Source organism: Primulina huaijiensis, chromosome 10, assembly GCF_012295235.1.
Source record: "Primulina huaijiensis isolate GDHJ02 chromosome 10, ASM1229523v2, whole genome shotgun sequence".
Taxonomy (NCBI): Eukaryota; Viridiplantae; Streptophyta; class Magnoliopsida; order Lamiales; family Gesneriaceae; genus Primulina; species Primulina huaijiensis.
Genome location: NC_133315.1, coordinates 19,599,804 through 19,618,820, shown reverse-complemented (window position 1 = coordinate 19,618,820; position 19,017 = coordinate 19,599,804). Strand labels below are relative to the sequence as shown.

At 35.7% G+C, this 19,017-nt stretch overlaps 3 protein-coding genes and 1 non-coding gene across 6 annotated transcripts; all 4 read left to right on the top strand.

The window, feature by feature from the left end:
* Window positions 1–1,472: 1,472 nt before the first annotated feature.
* On the top strand, window positions 1,473–9,676 carry LOC140986865 (probable DNA helicase MCM9). Of its 2 annotated transcripts, none has more exons than XM_073455243.1 (20): window positions 1,473–1,644; window positions 1,956–2,058; window positions 2,567–2,666; window positions 2,770–2,908; window positions 3,132–3,198; window positions 3,880–4,045; window positions 5,275–5,374; window positions 6,052–6,149; window positions 6,270–6,335; window positions 6,501–6,593; window positions 6,820–6,936; window positions 7,095–7,167; window positions 7,506–7,572; window positions 7,828–7,909; window positions 8,024–8,145; window positions 8,241–8,311; window positions 8,729–8,847; window positions 8,921–8,968; window positions 9,041–9,193; window positions 9,335–9,676. In XM_073455243.1, the coding sequence occupies exons 1-20, from the start codon at window positions 1,523–1,525 to the stop codon at window positions 9,412–9,414; spliced, it is 1,986 nt and encodes a 661-aa protein (XP_073311344.1). In that variant the 5' UTR covers window positions 1,473–1,522; the 3' UTR covers window positions 9,415–9,676. The 2 variants fall into 2 exon arrangements, with proteins under 2 accessions (XP_073311344.1, XP_073311345.1); XM_073455244.1 differs by having other exon boundaries at window positions 8,729–8,838; window positions 9,335–9,673.
* An 806-nt stretch (window positions 9,677–10,482) lies between these two features.
* TRNAL-CAA (transfer RNA leucine (anticodon CAA)) lies at window positions 10,483–10,566 on the top strand. Its single transcript has one exon. It is a non-coding gene; the product is annotated as a tRNA-Leu (tRNA).
* A 5-nt stretch (window positions 10,567–10,571) lies between these two features.
* On the top strand, window positions 10,572–12,944 carry LOC140985524 (pentatricopeptide repeat-containing protein At5g09450, mitochondrial-like). Its single transcript, XM_073453358.1, has 3 exons — window positions 10,572–10,731; window positions 10,801–11,074; window positions 11,672–12,944. Exons 1-3 carry the CDS (start codon window positions 10,697–10,699, stop codon window positions 12,572–12,574), a joined length of 1,212 nt encoding a protein of 403 aa, XP_073309459.1. The 5' UTR covers window positions 10,572–10,696; the 3' UTR covers window positions 12,575–12,944.
* Window positions 12,945–14,478: 1,534 nt separating this feature from the next.
* Window positions 14,479–17,613, top strand: LOC140986285 (root phototropism protein 3-like). Of its 2 annotated transcripts, XM_073454424.1 has the most exons (4): window positions 14,479–14,893; window positions 15,150–15,219; window positions 15,309–16,634; window positions 16,858–17,613. In XM_073454424.1, exons 1-4 carry the CDS (start codon window positions 14,781–14,783, stop codon window positions 17,395–17,397), a joined length of 2,049 nt encoding a protein of 682 aa, XP_073310525.1. In that variant the 5' UTR covers window positions 14,479–14,780; the 3' UTR covers window positions 17,398–17,613. The 2 variants fall into 2 exon arrangements, with proteins under 2 accessions (XP_073310525.1, XP_073310526.1); XM_073454425.1 differs by lacking the exon at window positions 15,150–15,219 and having other exon boundaries at window positions 14,481–14,893.
* The last annotated feature ends 1,404 nt before the right edge of the window (window positions 17,614–19,017 follow it).

Here is a 19,017-nt window from a genome sequence, read left to right as displayed (position 1 = left end):
GGAATTGCTTCATGCCAGGAGCATTGGTCCTCTTGGCTGATACCTGAAACAGTATCAAAATACATCAAGAACAAAAATGATAGTAATACAATGTTTGATGTTCAATGATACTGCTTTATGAGCTCATGGGTTGAAGATGCCTAACAAACACACGCAGGACGTGGCCTGACCTTCAACAGTCGGCCATGAAGTTCGGATTCATTAAGATGTAGAGCTTGTTCAACAGCTTCTGATTTAAGAAAATCAGTATATGCATATCCCTTCGGTTGCCCAAACTTGTTAGTCGAACAGTTACTCTATTCACAGGCCCACAAGATTGGAAATGCTGCTGACCTTCCTCTGGACTACATGCATAATCTACCTACAAAATAATTTTCACCCCAAGGTTTAGCATCCAGAAAGGAAGGGGAAAGAGGAATCAACCTAAAACAACAATAGAACTCGTAAGGACTATGTATTGAACCCTGTTAAAGCTGAAGCAGGCTGTAAGCTATACAAAGATGGGACAAATCCAGTCACACAACTGCTGTCGGGTTAAGAGGTAAGGAGTGAGACATTATTGTGCAATGCAAAAAAACTCAGAAGTGGTTGTAGTTAGAGACTAACTTTCAGATCACTAAGCATATCAACATCTCTATGGTGTCAGGAACATACAAAACAATTTGCAATCACGTAATTCCATATATTGCAATAATCATACTTTTTTTATAAGTAAAACACCAAAAGGAAAATTTAAAAACTCTTGTCATAATGAGTTACTAATTCTAATACTATAGTAAAGTATATCGACAAACATGAAAACTCACATTGTCAACAAACACTGATCGAGAATCCACTTCTTCCTTATTTGCTTGACTGACAGCAACAGGATAGTGTTCTTGTACTGCACAAAGCTTTCAATTATACATTTAAGATCAGAAATATGAGTCTACAACCATGTTATGCAAGACATGTTGCAATGCCATAGTAGTATTAGTTCAATTTTTGGTAAATGGTGTCAAAGTATCAGCCAATTTGTACCAATTTGCTAACAGAACGTCCACTTCTTGATAAAATATTCTTCAACCACAAAAAAATCCATCCTTCTTACAAAAAGTTACTGCTCTAAATCAAACAGTTTCCATTCGCATATGAATCTTGGCATGAAAGTTATAATATTCAGAACTCACAATTTGATCAGTACTCAATCTCAACCATTACATATTAGGGTCATTATTGTAAAACTAAACCATTATTATTTATTAAAAATTTATTATAATTATCCAAAACATTTTTTTACATGCTATTTATATTCCACAAAAGTGCATAAAGAAAAATGCATTATTCTAGTTAGATTTTTAATTTCTAAAAAATATATAATTGTGGTGAAAAATAACATCCAAATAAATAATAAAAAATGTCATCAACATAAAAAATCTTAAAAAAATAATATATGAATTTAAAATCATATAAATACTCTCATAAATAAATACCATTTCGCCCCGAACTCACTCCATCGCTTTCCTTTGCCACCTGCGAACAAATGGAAGACGAAAGTGAGCGCAGCAAAGAAATGGCGGGATTCTTGATCGAGCATCACTTGGACCAGCTGAAATCCATCATTCTCTCATTTGATCATCGCCTTCACTACCCTCTCTACGTTGAGTAAGTTAAGCTCAACTCATTTTACCCCTCGAATATCATTTTTTTATTACAACTAAGAACACGAAGGAACAGAGGGTGTGAAAATCTCCATTCAGAATGAATTTATGTTCTATGTCCCGTATTTACAGTAGTTACCTATATAAAGGACGAATAAAGTTACTTGAGGTCAAGAAATTAACTTCCCAACTACGGACAAATCGCCAACTAAGTGTAAAAATTTTACCGCGCGAAAAAAATCTGTTTTTCTTTCACAACCAGGTTAATGAGTGTTGATATCTGTGAACCCATCAGTTAATTTATCTTTTGGACAGTTATGCTGAGTTGATGGATGAAAATCCACCCCTAGCACATCTCGTTTTCTCGCAGCCCGCTAAATACTTGGCCCTTTTCGATGAATCTGCTATCTGGGCTCAGGTATATTCGCAGTCTTATGTCGGAAAATCTATGTACTGATTTGCGGAGCTGAGAGTTTGAGATATTGACGAAGATCCCCTAGTTATATTTGCAGCAACTGATCTAATATCTCTATATCAGTCGTTCCCTGAAATTGCAGTCAGTTGATATTTGATATTTATTGTTGGTTGGTTCTTCATTGTCTAATCTGACAAATAGCGCAGACTCGAATTCATATTTTCAAAAGGTCATAGAGTTTGAGATATCGACAAGCATTTTCATATTGTCTAGTTATTATTTCCTATTTACTCGAGCTTTTGAAGCTAGTGGTGTTCTAACACTCATAAATTCATATTCGAAGGTAGAATTGTTGTTGGCTTACTTCTTCTATATGCTCGGGCTTTCAAACTTATGCTCGGGCTTTCAAACTTTTTAGGCTTGTGATGTTGTAACGGACACAAATTATAGTTACATAATGGGGTGCCACTTGTGTTGTATTTTTACTTCATTTGTTATTTTAAACCTGTAGAGAGTAATATTCGAAGATTTTCAGAAAGTGGAAAATGCGAGTGTTAAGGATTTTGTACATGTTCGTATCAATGTCTCTGGTTCTCCTCTAGAATGCCCTGGTTAGTTTTTTATTTTGTTTTATCATATTATAAATTTGTATGAAAATATCTCCACCAGATGTTAATCTTTCACGCGTTTATTTTTCTTTCTTGGTTTGTCTAGAAACTTTTCCTGGTATTGGACGTGTGAGAGTTAAGCACCAGGGGATTCTTCTTACTCTTGAAGGCACTGTAATTAGGTCTGGAGCAGTCAAGATGATTGAAGGAGAGAAGATTTTCGAGTGTCGAGTTTGTAAACAAAGGTCTGATTTCGATACTTTCGCAATGCCTGATTTATTTAGACTATAATATATCAAATTAATTGCTGACTCACTTGAAACGTTTCTGCCATCAATCTGTACATCTGGTTGGCCCGAACCCATGAGAGATTAATTACAAATGGCTTCATTTCTATCGATGGAAAATATTTCTTGAAAGCATTATTCTCAAGTGGATAGTTACTAAATTTAAAGGGGTCTCTTGTAGATTCAAAGTTTATCCAGAGGTGGAAACCAGAAATTCCATACCCAGGCCGACATTTTGCCCCTCCCAGGTCCGTCATACGCCCCATCAAATTGCACCTCACACATGCATTAGCTCAGAAAGCTGCATAGATCCAGTAGTTTATCTGCAGTTGGAGAACTGCAAGCTTTTTCGAGGTTACTATTGCTTGAAACGAGTCAAGTCTTCGTGTTTTGCAGTTTTCCTTCTTGATCGAACATAGTATTATATGTTACAGGCTTATCGCTGTTTCTTTTGATTTATTTCCCTGAATCAACCTCTAGTAGAAGGGTCATTACAAATTTGAATATTTGTAAATGCCAAGCTGGACTGTGTTCATCAATGTTCTCTGTTGGTGTTCGAGCATGAGCTTAGCTGTTCTCATCATACTTTCAAGAGTTAAATAGTTACCAGGAGTCTTGGAGCAACATTATGAGATTATTTAAAATTACTGTTATTTTGCTTTGTAATGATATGATTTGTGTATCAGAAGTTGAGAAATTTTATGTGATGACTCTACAAGCTAACCTTCCTTGGACTGAGCTAGCAAGATGAAATATTTGAGCTCTTAAAGCTTGGGAGAGAGATTTATCTAACTAGAGTCAGGATTTAGCTTACTTTGAAAAGATAACGTCCTAGATCAACTTGCTTGCTTCTTATTGAATATGACTCGCCAGCAATGTTGGTTTGGATATCTAAATATATCCTAATATCATGATCTTGTTCCATGTAGAATTGTGAAAGCTCACGGTTTCAGACGGTAGAAGATAACAAGACATGTCATGATTATCAAGAAATTAAAATTCAAGAAAGCACACAGGTTTTAGGCGTTGGAGCCATCCCACGTACAATACCCATTATCCTGAAAAATGATCTTGTTGACACAGTTAAAGCTGGAGGTATGGGTAGCGACAAAAAATCCTTCCTTAAGTTTTGTTTCTCCTAGGATATATTGTAGCATTTAACCATACTATGCTTCAATTTGTTATTTATTGAGAAATACATGCACAACCCAGTTGCATGTACTCTCCATCTAAATAAAGGAAACTTGGTATTTACTGAGAAATACATGCACAACCCGTGTTTATGTATTATCCATTTGAGGTAGGAGTGAGACAAATATTATAAGCTCCCATGGATCTTCACCAGATTAATCAGAAGTGGGATAACATGTGGACGCTGTAGACGGTACATGGCCGAGATATTATGGGGAAATATGTTTCAAAATTCTGACAGTGTGGGACATGTGTGCATTATACAAATATGTATTTGTCTGAGGTAGCAGCACATGGAAGAAAAGTAAAGGTTCACATGCACAAATTGGAGAACCTTAACTGTTTGGAAAGGTTTGAGGCCGAGATCTTAAATGGGAGAAAAAAGATAGCTTTGGCCTTAAGGATGTAAAAATGCAGCAAGTTATAAGCCGATACGGATGCTGTGAGTGGTAATATGAATGTTATGTTTAAGGCGATTAGTAGCTTTTGTATTCTGGAGGTATTGGCTTTGTGTATACTTGATTTATGGTGGCAATAATAATTAGATCGTGTACCTGAAAGTGAAGGTAAGAAAAACATTGCAGCATATAAACAGAGAAAAGGAGAATGAAGAGAAGCATGATAGCCGGATAAATCACCTTGCGGAGATTGAAAATCTTAATGATGATCGACTCTATTGAGGTGGACTATAAAAGGGGTCATATTTTAGATGGGAAATTGTCATGTCATAAGAAAATGGGATCATATTTGCAGAAATAAGAGCATGAAAAGAAGAATAAAAGAAAACTTTATTTTGTTTATTTTTTCATATCCAAGGCTATTGCAGAGTACACTTAAAGAGCAAACACCACAAAATCATATCTAAATAAAACCCCAATAAGTCTGGGAGAATATATTTTCTTACCAAGCTTAATTTAAATCAAATAAAATATTATCCTAATTTATTCCATAAAATCAATTATCTTGATTCTATCAAATCAACAATTCTCACATTGCAGTACATCCCACATCGTTTTTTGCTATTTATTCCATTTGAGTGCATGTATGTTTTCTTGCTTGTCCTTTTAAAACTTTGATTTGACTTGAGGTCTACATTTCATTGTGGAATAATAACATATTGTTTTCCATCTCAGATAATGTGATTGTCACTGGGGTTTTGACAGCAAAATGGTCATCAGACGTTAAAGATGTGCGATGTGACCTTGATCCTGTATTAATTGCTAATTATGTGAGGTAACTTGTTTGGTTCATCTTTTTTACTATTATCATTTGGTTCAAATTTTACGTGATGTTTAACGTGGCTTCCATATTTAGAGGAATGACTGACTAGCCTATCCTGTCTGATGGTTCGTGTTTAGATGAACTCAATTCCCCCATACTATATTACAATGCATCACGAATTCAAAGCAAATATTAACGATCATGTATTATCTTCTTGATTCAGGCCATTCTTTTACTGAACTTAAGGTACAAATGATGCTCCCAACTTTGACCTCTTGGAATAGTTTGATGCAGCTGTCCTAACTTGAATACAAAACTCAAGAGTCGTAGGTCTGAGCAGTTTTGGCAGCCAAGTTATTAGTTACTGCCAAATTGTAAGAATATGAAGTGTTAAGTGGATGATTTTTGAGGTTTCCTGATTTCCATTTCTTATGCAATGTAACAATGCCTCTGGTTTTCCCATTTATCATAAATATGTCGATAGAACTGTTATCATCTTCCTGTTGGCCCTTCCATTTAGATTCCCCATATTTAGCTATTAGCTTTTGGAAATTGTAAACGGTGAAGGATACACATGCAATCTTTTATAGAATTATGCCCTTCCGTAAGTCGTTATTTATCGCATTGCCTTATCAGTTGGATCTGCCTTGGCCTGAAATCTTTTCAAATTTTTTTACGTCCATTGCTAGGAGAATGAATGAGCTGAAGTCAGATATTGATATCCCGGATGATGTTATTGCAAGATTCAGGCAGTTCTGGTTAGACTTCAGAGATACTCCATTAAAAGGTAATACTCAATGAAGATCAAGTAAAAATAGAACCACTTCAAACACTTCACGAAATTTTTATTGCTTTGTCTAGGTCTCATTTTGACTACATTCTCTTTATCCATTTCTAAATGGTTCAGGTAGGAATGCTGTCCTACGTGGCATCTGTCCCCAGGTTTTTGGACTCTTCACTGTGAAGCTTGCAGGTTTGTCTTGTTGATGGGTTATTGTTGGAGGAGAGTTAAATCTGAAAATGAAAAGATATTTACTTACATGACCTTGGCAATTTAAGATGACCTTTATTCATCTTTCTCTACTAAGTATAACTCATTTTTAAAAAGTGTCAGTGATGATGTTTCTCTCTTATATAGTTGCACTTACACTTATTGGGGGTGTTCAACATGCGGATGCTTCTGGAACAAAAGTCAGAGGGGAGTCTCATTTGCTTTTGGTTGGCGATCCTGGTAAAATTTAGAACTCTATAGTAAATGACATGCATTTGGGCAAACCCAACATGCCGTCCAAGCTTTTTGGTCATCATTCTAGTGTGAGACAAAGTTATGATGTCCTTTATAACTTGTGTTACCCCTCAGTTAGTCCTGAATTTGAAGTTGTGCTTGGATAGTCCTCAGAGAAGTTTTTTGTTTCTTTGGGGAAACTTCCGGGTGTCTAATACGTTTGATCAACTAGGCACCGGAAAGTCTCAGTTCTTGAAGTTTGCGGCTAAATTGAGCAAACGATCTGTTATCACGACTGGGTTAGGAAGCACCAGTGCCGGACTGACTGTCACTGCAGTCAAGGATGGAGGTACTAGGGGCATGTCTTCTGTTAAATTTCTCTTGGAGCTTTATTTGGAATTTTTACCAGTATGGAAGCAGACTAGGAAAATTTGAGAAGATCAATAAATTAGTAATTTTTGTTCTTTACACAATTTTGTTGAAGCACATTTGGAAACTTATTTTCAGGGGAATGGATGCTAGAAGCAGGAGCCCTTGTATTGGCAGATGGAGGTCTTTGTTGCATAGATGAATTTGATAGGTACAACCTCTCATATTAAATTTATCTTCTTATTGATCCAAATGCTAGTGATTTCACATAACTTGGGAAAGATTTGTTGATGTTGGTAGTTAGTACAAAAGCGAAAAACAACAATATCAAGTAATTAGATTTAAAGTTTCTAATGCCATTTCTGAAATTTCAATTTTACTGTTATTTTCTCCATTTAAACTGATTTCCACTGTTGACAATGTAACAAACTTCCTCTCTTTGTATTTGGTTTGATTAGATATCTATGCAGTATTTGCCACATTCTGTTGAATGTATTATTTTTCACAAGGGAATCATACTCGATGTTCCCACTAACGCTTATTTGCTAGTATGAGGGAACATGATAGGGCAACCATTCATGAAGCTATGGAGCAACAAACAATAAGTGTAGCCAAGGTATTTTTTAAGCTCCAGGCTGCTGCAAATGGGTCTTGGATAATATGTTTTTGTGACATAAAAAAATTATTATTTTATTTATCTTGATATATTTTTTAAAACAATTCTTTTTCAAGTAAGTATTATTGCAGCAAGGGAACATTATGTCCCTCAGTGTTTCTCAAATTTAGCCTGTTTAAGGGAGGGAAAAATATTTTAGACTTTCACTAGCTTTATAATCTACACATATCTAAGCCAGATAATTTAAATTACCAGGCTGGTCTTGTCACAACTCTCAGCACGAAGACAATTGTTTTCGGTGCAACAAATCCAAAGGGACAATATGATCCAGATCAATGTATCCTTCCTGTAAACCCTTGATATGATAATATAGAAGTCATATAAACAGAATGATTTGTTCCAGTACTTTGGTCCTCCCAGTCACAAGATTTCAATCTTTAACACATGCTAGCTCTGTCTGTCAACACCACCCTTTCTGGACCATTGCTTAGCAGATTCGATATAGTTTTAGTCCTCATAGACACGAAGAATCCACAGTGGGATGAAGTTGTTTCATCTCATATTCTTTCTGAGGTAACATTTTCATGCAGTGGTCGATAATTTACCTATGGTTTGACATAGTATTAATTTGACCTATCCAAATTTTGCATGTTCTTCCATTGTCTCAGCATACTGAACCTAGTAAAGGTGACTGTGACCAAAACTTGTCAGAGATTTGGCCTCTCAACATGCTTAGGAGGTAATATTTCTCGAAACTAATCAGCATTTTAAGGATCACACTGATATAGACCGTGTTGGTGCTTCCATTAGAATATAGTATCGAAAATGTCATTTACATCTTAGATGCATCTGCTAACATGTTGATTTACCGTATCACTTATGCTCATACTATTGGATCAACAATGTTGTTTTTTCACCATACTTCTTTACATTTAGTGCTTTTTGATGATTGGTCGTATCCAATTGCTGAACTCGTATGATTGCATCTCAGTTATGAAAAACAAAACATCTTGGGTATAAAAATATGAATGCCTTTCTTGTATCTTTATGATGTTTTAGGGGGTTCAAATGAACAATTTCCTTTGATGCAGCACTGTTAAATTTATTCACAGGCGGTAGACTTATAACATGACAATGGAGCATAATTGATATCCAGGTACATACAATTTGTGAAGGGTTACTTTAGACCAGTCCTTACTAAGGAGGCTGAAAAGGTTATATCTAGCTACTATCAACTTCAAAGAAGATCAGCCACTCAGAATGCAGGTTTTGCATGTGCTAAACTGGACACTTCAAGACATTTTTGTTTCTATTTTGTTGAGGTTGTTTACCTGAAATAATATCACAGCGAGGACAACTATTCGCATGTTGGAAAGTTTGATACGACTTGCTCAGGGTACCATACTCAATCTAATAGATCTATTCCCAATCTGTGGTTCCATCTCTCTAACTTGTTAATTTGTTGAAGCGCATGCGAGATTGATGTTTAGAAATGAGGTTACTCGGGTGGATGCAATCACTGCCATCTTATGCGTGGAATCATCCATGACTACATCAGCTATTGTGGATAATGCTGGGAATGCATTGCACTCCAATTTCACAGAAAACCCTGATCAAGAATGTATCCTTTTATTCTTCCAGATGGATTCTTATAAGGACAGCACAAGATATAAAGCTCCAGGATTGTCAAATACTGAATGTTGAATATTTGAATAGTGCCATTATGTATGAGGTAGTTTATTCTTGACTTGAAGTGCTACAGATGCGAAGCAAGAGAAACTAATCCTCGAGAAGCTAAGCTGTCTCGACGAATTTCCTCACACAAACATCGTGGTGGGTTGAAGTTGCGGAAGAAACATGAGGCTGGTTGGTTTTCCTGGATTTTGTGCAAATGGTGATCCTCAAATAACTTTATCTACTACTCGACTAAATTCGCAAGTTCAAACGTTCTTTATCATACAACATCTTTAACCGTTTGGAATTCTAATGCTAGTTTTTTGTGATTTTTGTGAGATTGAAACTGTAAAGTCGGAATTGATGGAACACATCCAAGTTTTGATACTTGTAAACCTAAGGGTTTAGGCATATAGTAGTCATATGTATATTAACTTTGATCGTTTCAAATTCGAATTGCCTAACAGCAAAACTGTGTGACATTCGAAGACAAAGAGGCTCCACTCCAGTAACATCAAACTCGAGTTTCGATAAACTGACTGACGAATGCTCATAGCATATAGACATGGCCTAAACGTGAACCACTTCTCTTCTAATCCACCACTTCCACAGTCTAAAATACTGTTTGATCTCGAATTGGATTTAGTGGTTGGGATTGTCTTTGTGCATGCAACTTGATGTTAGTATAATTTGCAAGAAACAAAAGGATCCCTACCTGCATTTCACCAGTTGCTCCATTTCTCATAATATGGCACTTCACAGACATCCATCATCTTTGTTCGATCGATCGCTCATGCATAATCAAATTGTAGAAATATTCTGATTCAAATAATCATGGTGCATATTTATCTACATTATACTATTATTTACAAAGAAAGAGACTCCTCGTGGTCTTATCAATTCTTATTCCCAAAACTATCTCATTGAAAAAACTTGTCTCAATTCAATTTTGGGAGAAATATATTTTATTTCGATCATCTATGAAAAATATTATTTTTTATGTTAAAAGTATTAATTTTTTATCGTGAATATGGACATGATTGATCCGTCTTATTAATAAAGATCTCTTAAACCGTATCGAGACCTACTTTTTAAATGTATATATTTTTATGTGATATTCTATTAATAATCATATTTATTTAAAATTCAAGGATTTAAGAAAACTTGGATGGTATCCTATTTGGTTCACTATTTTATTTTATATAAAATAACAAAATTTGAGCTCCTAACATACAAGTCAGGATGGCCGAGTGGTCTAAGGCGCCAGACTCAAGTTCTGGTCCTCTAACGAGGGCGTGGGTTCAAATCCCACTTCTGACATTTTCCCTTTTTTTTTCCTCGTACATTTTTAAATTTGTATCCATTTTTTCTTTATCGATTTTCAGTAAAAGCTTAAACCTTTGCTTGCTTGCTTGATGCCGAATATCGTTTGAATCGTGTGCAGTTAACTATGGCAGCTGCAATCTTATTCTCCACTCTTTCACGGTAAAACCTTCATTTGATTTACCACCATCTTGATTTATTTCTACTGAATTGGCTTAAATTTCTCTGTAGAAATGCACGTGGATGCAGGAGAATGTCGTTCAGACCCTTTTCTTCAAGCACCGAAGCTATCATAATCCACGGAGAAAAAAACGCAGATGGTTGCGGGGAAGAAGAAAAAAAGGATGATTTGAGGAGTAGAATTTTCAGGGTTCGGCTCCCAAAGAGAAGTGCCACCTACGTTCTACAGAAATGGGTCAACGAAGGTGGCGAGATTACAGTTTCTGAACTCAGAAATATCTCCAGAGATCTCAACAGATCACACCGCTACAAGCATGCCCTCGAGGTCTGTAATTGTTCTTATATAAAAAAAAAGGGAATTTTTGCGTGATATTAATTGCACGGGGTATGCTGAGGTGAAATGTGCTTTTGTTTGTTAATATTGATTCGGCTCAAGAAAATCTCTTTTTGACTTGGTTTGTGTGGGTAATATGTTTGATAGAATGATTGACAGAACATGGTTCGGAATGGTGTCTTGCTCTGAGTTTATAATATATTTGTAAGAAACTGGAGGATGGGAATTGCGCTAGTGCGATGTGTGGCTGTCACCCTAAAACAAATTTCAAATTTTTATTGTGTGTGTCTAGTACTTTAACTGGACGAGGAGAATCATCTTTCATGGCAGATTTTTTTGATAATTTAATTGGTTTATCTGATGTAATCTCGTTATCTTTTGAGGTAGTGGAACAGAATTGTAAAATCGGTAGCTTCTTTTCAATTGCTGTCGGGTGCATGTTTTTGTTCCAACATAATCATTTAACCGGAAATAAACTTCTGAGATTTTATCGAGTACCTGCTCTTGAAGTTCAAGATGTGATGCCTTCTGCTGAAGCTTGAAAATATGAACTCATCTGATGTTGTTAAGTGTTATATAATCTTGCAGGTATCTGAGTGGATGGTCAGTCACGAGGAGTTTCAGCTATCCGACTCAGACTATGCATTCCGTGTTGATCTGATGACCAAAGTCTTTGGCATCGAAGCTGCTGAACGGTACTTTGAGAGGCTGCCTCCGTCGGCAAAAACTTGCGAAACCTACACTGCTCTCCTCCACTCTTATGCAGGATTGAAGCTGATTGAAAAGGCAGAGGAATTCTTCAAAAGAATGACAGAGGAGGCAAATCTTTCCTTGAGTGCCATCACTTACAATGAACTAATGACTTTGTATATGTCAGTGGGACATTTTGAAAAGGTACCTCAGATTATTGAGGAAATGAAACGCCAGAAAATTGCGTATGATCTTTTCACCTACAATCTTTTGGTAAGTTCTTGTGCTGCATCTCTCAACATTGATGAGGTGAGAAGGGTTCTTGATGAGATGAGTCTTGATCCAGGGTGTAACAAAAGTTGGCTTAGATACAGGAAACTTGCTGACATATACATCATATCTGGTCGTTTAACAAATTTGGATGCCAACGCTGTGGTTGAAAGTGAAAAGGATATTACACAAAGAGAACTGATATCTTATGATTTTTTACTCATTCTTCACGGTGGTTTGGGGAACAAAGATAAACTCGATCAAATTTGGAGATCTTTCAGTATGACAAGGCAAAAGTTGACCGGCAGAAATTATGTTTGTGTACTTTCTTCATATCTGATTCTTGGACATCTGAAAGAGGTGGGTGAGATAATTGATCAGTGGAAGAAATCTTCAACTCCCTCATTCAATAGCTCCATGTGTAGTAAACTTCTCGAGGCATTTAAGGATGTCGGGCTGACAGAGGAAGCGAAAAGTTTTCAGAAGTTGCTTGGTGAAAAGGGGTGTGTTCTAATGGATGAAATTCAATGAGGGTTGTGGAAAATTCCCAACTTCATGTGGTTATTGCGGTGTCATTTTAATAATGCTTGATATCCAAGAGGAATTATAACCTCGGATCTTGTGTTTTACGGTCGTAGTTCATTCTTATTCATGTCGAATGGGGCTTGTATATTACAATCTTTTGCACCTGGGGTTGATGCCTTAGAGGTGGCAGAATCAAATCCATCACTTTCAGTTTCAGTTATAAAATGGACTGGCTTGATTTTTTTGGACACAAAGAACAAACTCCAGTCCCTTCTCTTTTTGGCAAAGTACAATGAAGCAAAGACACATTACAGAAAGCACTTCGAGTTACCTTCTTGTAATTATGATGAGATTTATAGGCTCTTTCTATTTTTTTTTTTATAAAAAAATATCAAATTTATAAGGTAATCCCAAGATTTTAAAATTCTCGTATGAATAGTTGCTTTAATTTCTTCAACGTAATTTTCACAGTACCCCCATTGAATTAGGATCCCAAAATGTGGACCACTCGTATTTTTGTCCTAAAAAAGAACTCAAACAACATTGATGCCCAAAATTTGATTGGTCAAAGGTTCTAAAATCTGGGCCGTCAAATATTTTATGGTCATAAAAGGGTTATCTAATGGTGGTAGTCCTACTAATTGGAACTATGATTTGTGATGAATTATTATAGCAAAAATATCAGACATAATGATGATGACTATTCTTGACATATAATCTGACCGCTTCTTTTAACATAATGACAAATAATTGAATTATCAAAATCTAATATTTAGAAAAAAAATACAATAAAATTGAAAAGTTCTATTTTATGTGTATACTAACTCGTTCAAAAGATTTGAAAATTTTATATTAACATTAAAGCAAAAACTTGGGTAAGACGGTCTCACGGGTCGTATTTGTGAGACGGATATGTTATTTGGGTCATCCATGAAAAAGTATTATTTTTTATACTAAGAGCACTATTTTTTATTGTGAATATCGGTAGGGTTGACCCGTCTTAAATGAGAGGACCCGGATAAGATCCATTTCAAATTATTGTTTTTTTTTAACAATTATATAGCACAACATAAATTTTTAAAATTAAAAGCAAAATCTCAAGGAAATATAATTGGTGTTAGATTCTGACTCCAACTTTACCAACGCCATGTGGAGCTTTGTCACTTCAGATATCTCATCGAGACATATTGGTCCTCCGTTTACTGGCATCCACAAAAACATAAACTAAAATGGAGTATGGCTTATTCCATAATAAAATCGACACCTAAGTTATTAGAAAAATCTTAAGATTGGTTTTTGGATGAAATGTTTATCGTTTTATCGAAATATAAACTGTGAGTGATAAAAAAAAAACTCAAATCGATGGACGATGGGCACAAGCACCCGCACCATCCTCTCCGTTAGGATGACGTCCGCTACGACGATGTGTCATAAATTATATTGGTACAATTTTTGTTATAAATTACATTGTAAAAAATTTCATGGGTGTTTCTTATTTAAAATATATTTTAATGTACTTATAGTTATTTTGAATTTTTCTATTTAATTGTTTATACAAATATTTATAAGCTGATCATATAGGATAAAATATAGTGATTGAAATATTTAAATTGATTTCAATTTTTTTTTCTTGTGCAATCTGAAGTTAAGGTTTCAAGTTTTATTATCAATCTTATAAGTTATTTATATATATAAATATTTAANCAAACTATATATATTTGAAATACATTAGGCTACGTTTAATAAAGTCATATGGTGATATAATTTCCAGAGTGAATGTTTGTCATACTGACAAAGAATCTGTGGAAAACATTATATGTGATTGGAAGCTTCATATACTTTCTTTAAAATTTATTTTTGAAGAATGTCAAGGTGAAAAATATAAAAGAAATTACCATTTCAAGAAAGAATATGAAAAGCTTGCAGTCTTGGTTTGATACAGAGTATCTGAATTTGATGGCCCTTTTTTTTCATCATTAGTGAAAAGATACAAAAACAGTGTTAGCCAGCCCATTACTAACAGCCTTGAAAATCAGTGCGAAACCCGACAACTTTCAGATAAATCCAATCAGATCATGTGGATTCTTCCCCTTCTACTTATCATCATCTACTAGTGGTGCTGTGCTCTCATTTTCCTCTGCACTTTTTGTAGGATAGGGGCATTTTCTTGATTAACTTCTGTTGGTCTTTAGTTTTAGTTCGAGTCTTCACTATGTGGGATTCAGAAAGTGAAGCTGGAGGGATTCGAGATTATAGCAATGGAGTCCTGTCATCAAGCAAGACTGGAGTCAAGACTGATGGGTTTGAGCAGAGAGGGCAATCTTGGTAAGTGACGCTAATTTTCTTTAATGTTGTGGTATATTTTTGTGTAAAACTTACAATTTTTTTGTAAAATTTGTGTGAAAGATTCTCTGTCTCTTGGTGTAATTGATGTGTATATGGAAGTATTATGTTTTATGTGAGTTTTTATTACATAACATCCCTTTTGTTTTGGTGGGGTTGAGAAGTTAACTTATACTGAAAATATTAGAACTTGATGCTTTTTTAAAATGGGGTCTTTTTGTGATGTTTTTGACAATAGGTATGTTGCTACTGATATTCCAAGTGATCTTTTAGTTCAACTTGGAGATGTTAGTTTCCATTTGCACAAGGTAGATGTTAACTCTTTCATTTTCACATTTTAGTTTCCGTGACACGTTTATATAAGATTGAGTGATGTTCAATCTTTCTTCCTGAATAGTATCCTCTTCTTTCTCGATGTGGAAAGATTAATCGAATAATATATGAATCGCGGGATGAAGAGTTGAACAAGATAATCCTAGATGAGCTTCCAGGAGGTCCCGAGGCCCTCGAATTGGCAGCAAAATTCTGTTATGGAATAGCTGTTGATCTAACAGCAACGAATATCTCCGGTTTGAGATGTGCGGCCGAGTATCTTGAAATGACGGAGGATTTAGAAGAAGGGAATCTTATATTCAAAACAGAAGCTTTTCTGAGCTATGTGGTTTTATCTTCTTGGAGGGATTCTATTGTAGTGTTGAAAAGTTGCGAAAAATTGTCACCTTGGGCGGAAGATCTCCAGATTGTGAGGAGATGTAGCGAGTCTATTGCTTGGAAAGCTTGTGCAAATCCTAAAGGAATAAGGTGGCAGTATACAGGAAAACCCCCAAGAGTTTCTAGTCCGAAATGGAATGAAATGAAAGATTCTAGCCCGAGTAGAAACCATCAAGTGCCACCGGACTGGTGGTTCGAAGATGTTTCCATTTTGCGCATCGATCATTTTGTTCGCGTTATCACTGCCATTAAGGTAAAGGGTATGAGGTATGAACTGGTTGGAGCTTCCATTATGCAGTATGCGACTAAGTGGCTCCCAGGGCTCTTAAAAGAAGCATCTGCTTCAGGTTTTAGTTTGGGATTAGGTTCGGGATTTGGGTCTTCAGTCGAAGAGGGAAGTAATAGTACCGATGTAGATATAAGTAACAGCAGCTGGAAAGGGGGACTGCACATGATAGTGGCAGGAAATATAGAGGATACACCAATAGTTCAAGCCAAGGATCAAAGAATGATCATTGAAAGCCTCATAAGTATAATCCCACCACAGAAAGATAGCGTTTCATGTAGCTTTCTTCTCCGGTTGCTGAGAATGGCAAACATGTTGAAAGTGGCTCCTGCTTTGGTTACTGAGCTTGAAAAACGAGTTGGGATGCAGTTCGAACAAGCCACATTGGGTGATCTCCTCATACCTTCTTACAACAAGAACGCAACCTTATATGATGTTGACTTAGTGCAGAGGCTTCTGGAGCATTTCCTGATTCAAGAACAGGTGGAGAGTTCGAGCCCCCACACGCAGTCATTTTCTGATATGAAAATGTATGATGGAGCTCAACGGGGGACAAATCCTAATGCGAAAATGAGAGTGGCAAGGCTTGTCGACAGCTATCTTACAGAAGTGTCGAGGGACAGGAACCTGTCATTGACGAAATTCCAGGTCCTGGCTGAAGCCCTACCTGATTTTGCCAGAACTTGTGATGATGGATTGTACAGAGCTGTTGATTCCTACCTAAAGGTAATCAATTTTATGTCAAAGTTCATGAATATTATGTTCAGCTCATATTTATCGTAAAATCTAGTACATTTCAACACACCGAAAGTAATTACCTGCAAAATTGCAACTTAAATAATTTAAACAGTACAACACCCCAAACCACATGTTTTGATTCACTATGCTCCATATGGCATGGACATTTGTTGTTAGCGAATATCGTATCAAATCGAATTTCTGTTTATAGGCGCATCCAACATTGACTGAACATGAAAGGAAGAGACTCTGCCGTGTAATGGATTGCCAAAAACTCTCAATCGACGCATGTATGCATGCTGCACAAAATGAACGACTCCCTCTCAGAGTCGTCGTCCAAGTCCTCTTTTCCGAGCAGGTGAAAATAAGCAACGCCATAGCCAACAACACTTTGAAAGAAGCTGGTGAATCCCAGTATCAGCCCTTGATATCCAACAGAAAAACTCTACTCGAAGCAACGCCACAATCCTTCCAAGAAGGATGGACTGCAGCAAAAAAGGACATCAACACACTTAAATTCGAACTTGAGACTGTGAAGGCCAAGTACTTAGAACTACAAAACGACATGGAAACGTTGCAAAGGCAGTTCGATAAGGTGACAAAGCCAAAATCAAGCTCTCCATGGAGTAGCGGATGGAAGAAACTGAGCAAACTTGCAAAGATTGCAGAAAATGGTGATGATGGAACTGATCAGGGAACAAATCCAGGACAAAGAAAGGCACCAAGAAGGTGGAGGAATTCCATTTCTTGAAAAACCAGTCTTAAACTAAGACCTCAGCAGATAAATTAATAGTTCAGCTCTGTGTTGTAAGATTTTTGTGTTTCATTTTCATTTTTTCTTCTAAGACACATTTGTTTCTAAGATAAGTGATTCAGAAAGTAGTATTATATTGTTACAATTGTTTGATGTGTGTTCATTGATTCACCTCGTTAAACTGTGTGGTTCGAAAGAAATATCATTTGATGCGCATATAACACTTGTAGCCACACACACACACACACACAGAGACAAACTTGACTATATATATATATATATCCCAGACTTTGTTGTGTAGAACATCACAAAGCCTGATTTTGTAATGAAAGTGGAGATGATTGGAAGTAGTTTTGGCGGATATGCCCCACAAAAAATACACCACACATGCAAAGCAAACAGCTTAGCAAACCCACTGCATGATGTCTACTACAGCTATGTATCCTTGGCCTTATTCGTTATCTTTTATGGAGCAAGGAATTGATATTAATTATATGTCACCCAATAATTGCACATTTCTTCTTTGGGGAAATAACATATGGTAAAAAGTAAGTTGAACAAATATACCTCAACATGTTTGAACTGAAACAATGGCTACAAGCTATACTCTTACTCCACATGCTTTGAGGAGTTTGTGTCAGCAAAAGTTGTCTAAATATTTTCTGCAACTCTTTACATGATACAACGATAGGAGTTGCACCATAATATGCTATGACATGTATAGTGTGCTCGATTGTTGGAAGCACGGTTCTTCAGTATGTCCGAATACCGTGGTGACCTATCGAACATAATGAACCGTTCTGATAGCTTGGTTCTACAGTTCATGAGAATGATTTTAATTTGTAAAAACGATTGTTTTATTCCAAGAGTGATAAAAAAAACATGGCTTTAAATTTTGACAACATGCGGTCGGAAAGTAGTGGGAAAATGAGAAGAATGAAGTATGAAGAGACATGGCACTTGAGATTGTGTCTGAGACAGATAAGGAGACAAAAGATGCACAGCCCACAAGCCATGATTGTGTGTATAGGCTTGAAACTTTATTATTAAAACAAATTGCAGAAGGGATGCATAGATTCACTTATTTCAGTTTCATTACGATGCTAAATATTTTAATCTTGAGTATTTTAAATAAATTAATATACCCGTGTTATCCACGAATTTAAGGTACATGTTTCTTTTCATTTTGTTACCCAAAAAAATGGTGGATAAAGAAAAAAAATTAAAAACATATATATATATATAAAGTATTTATTTATTAAAGATCCTACGATTCTTGCATTTTCAAATAATGTAAAATTTATGATTTATGAAACCACTTCACAATTAGAGACAATATGAATAATAATCGACGCATGATTTTTAAATTATGAGTAAAATAATTTATCATAGCTTAAGATAAATGTAATATTTTTTAAATTTAAAAATTGGCCACATATAGATTTAATGTGTGAAGTTCCTTTCGTCACATATTTTAAAAGATTAATATAAAAAGAGTTTTGAAGGTCTTGCATGCTGACTTCATGCTAATGGAATCAATTACACGGATAAGCTCATGCACATGCATAATTCATATATTAAACGCATGGAAATTAATAAATAGATAATATCAATTAA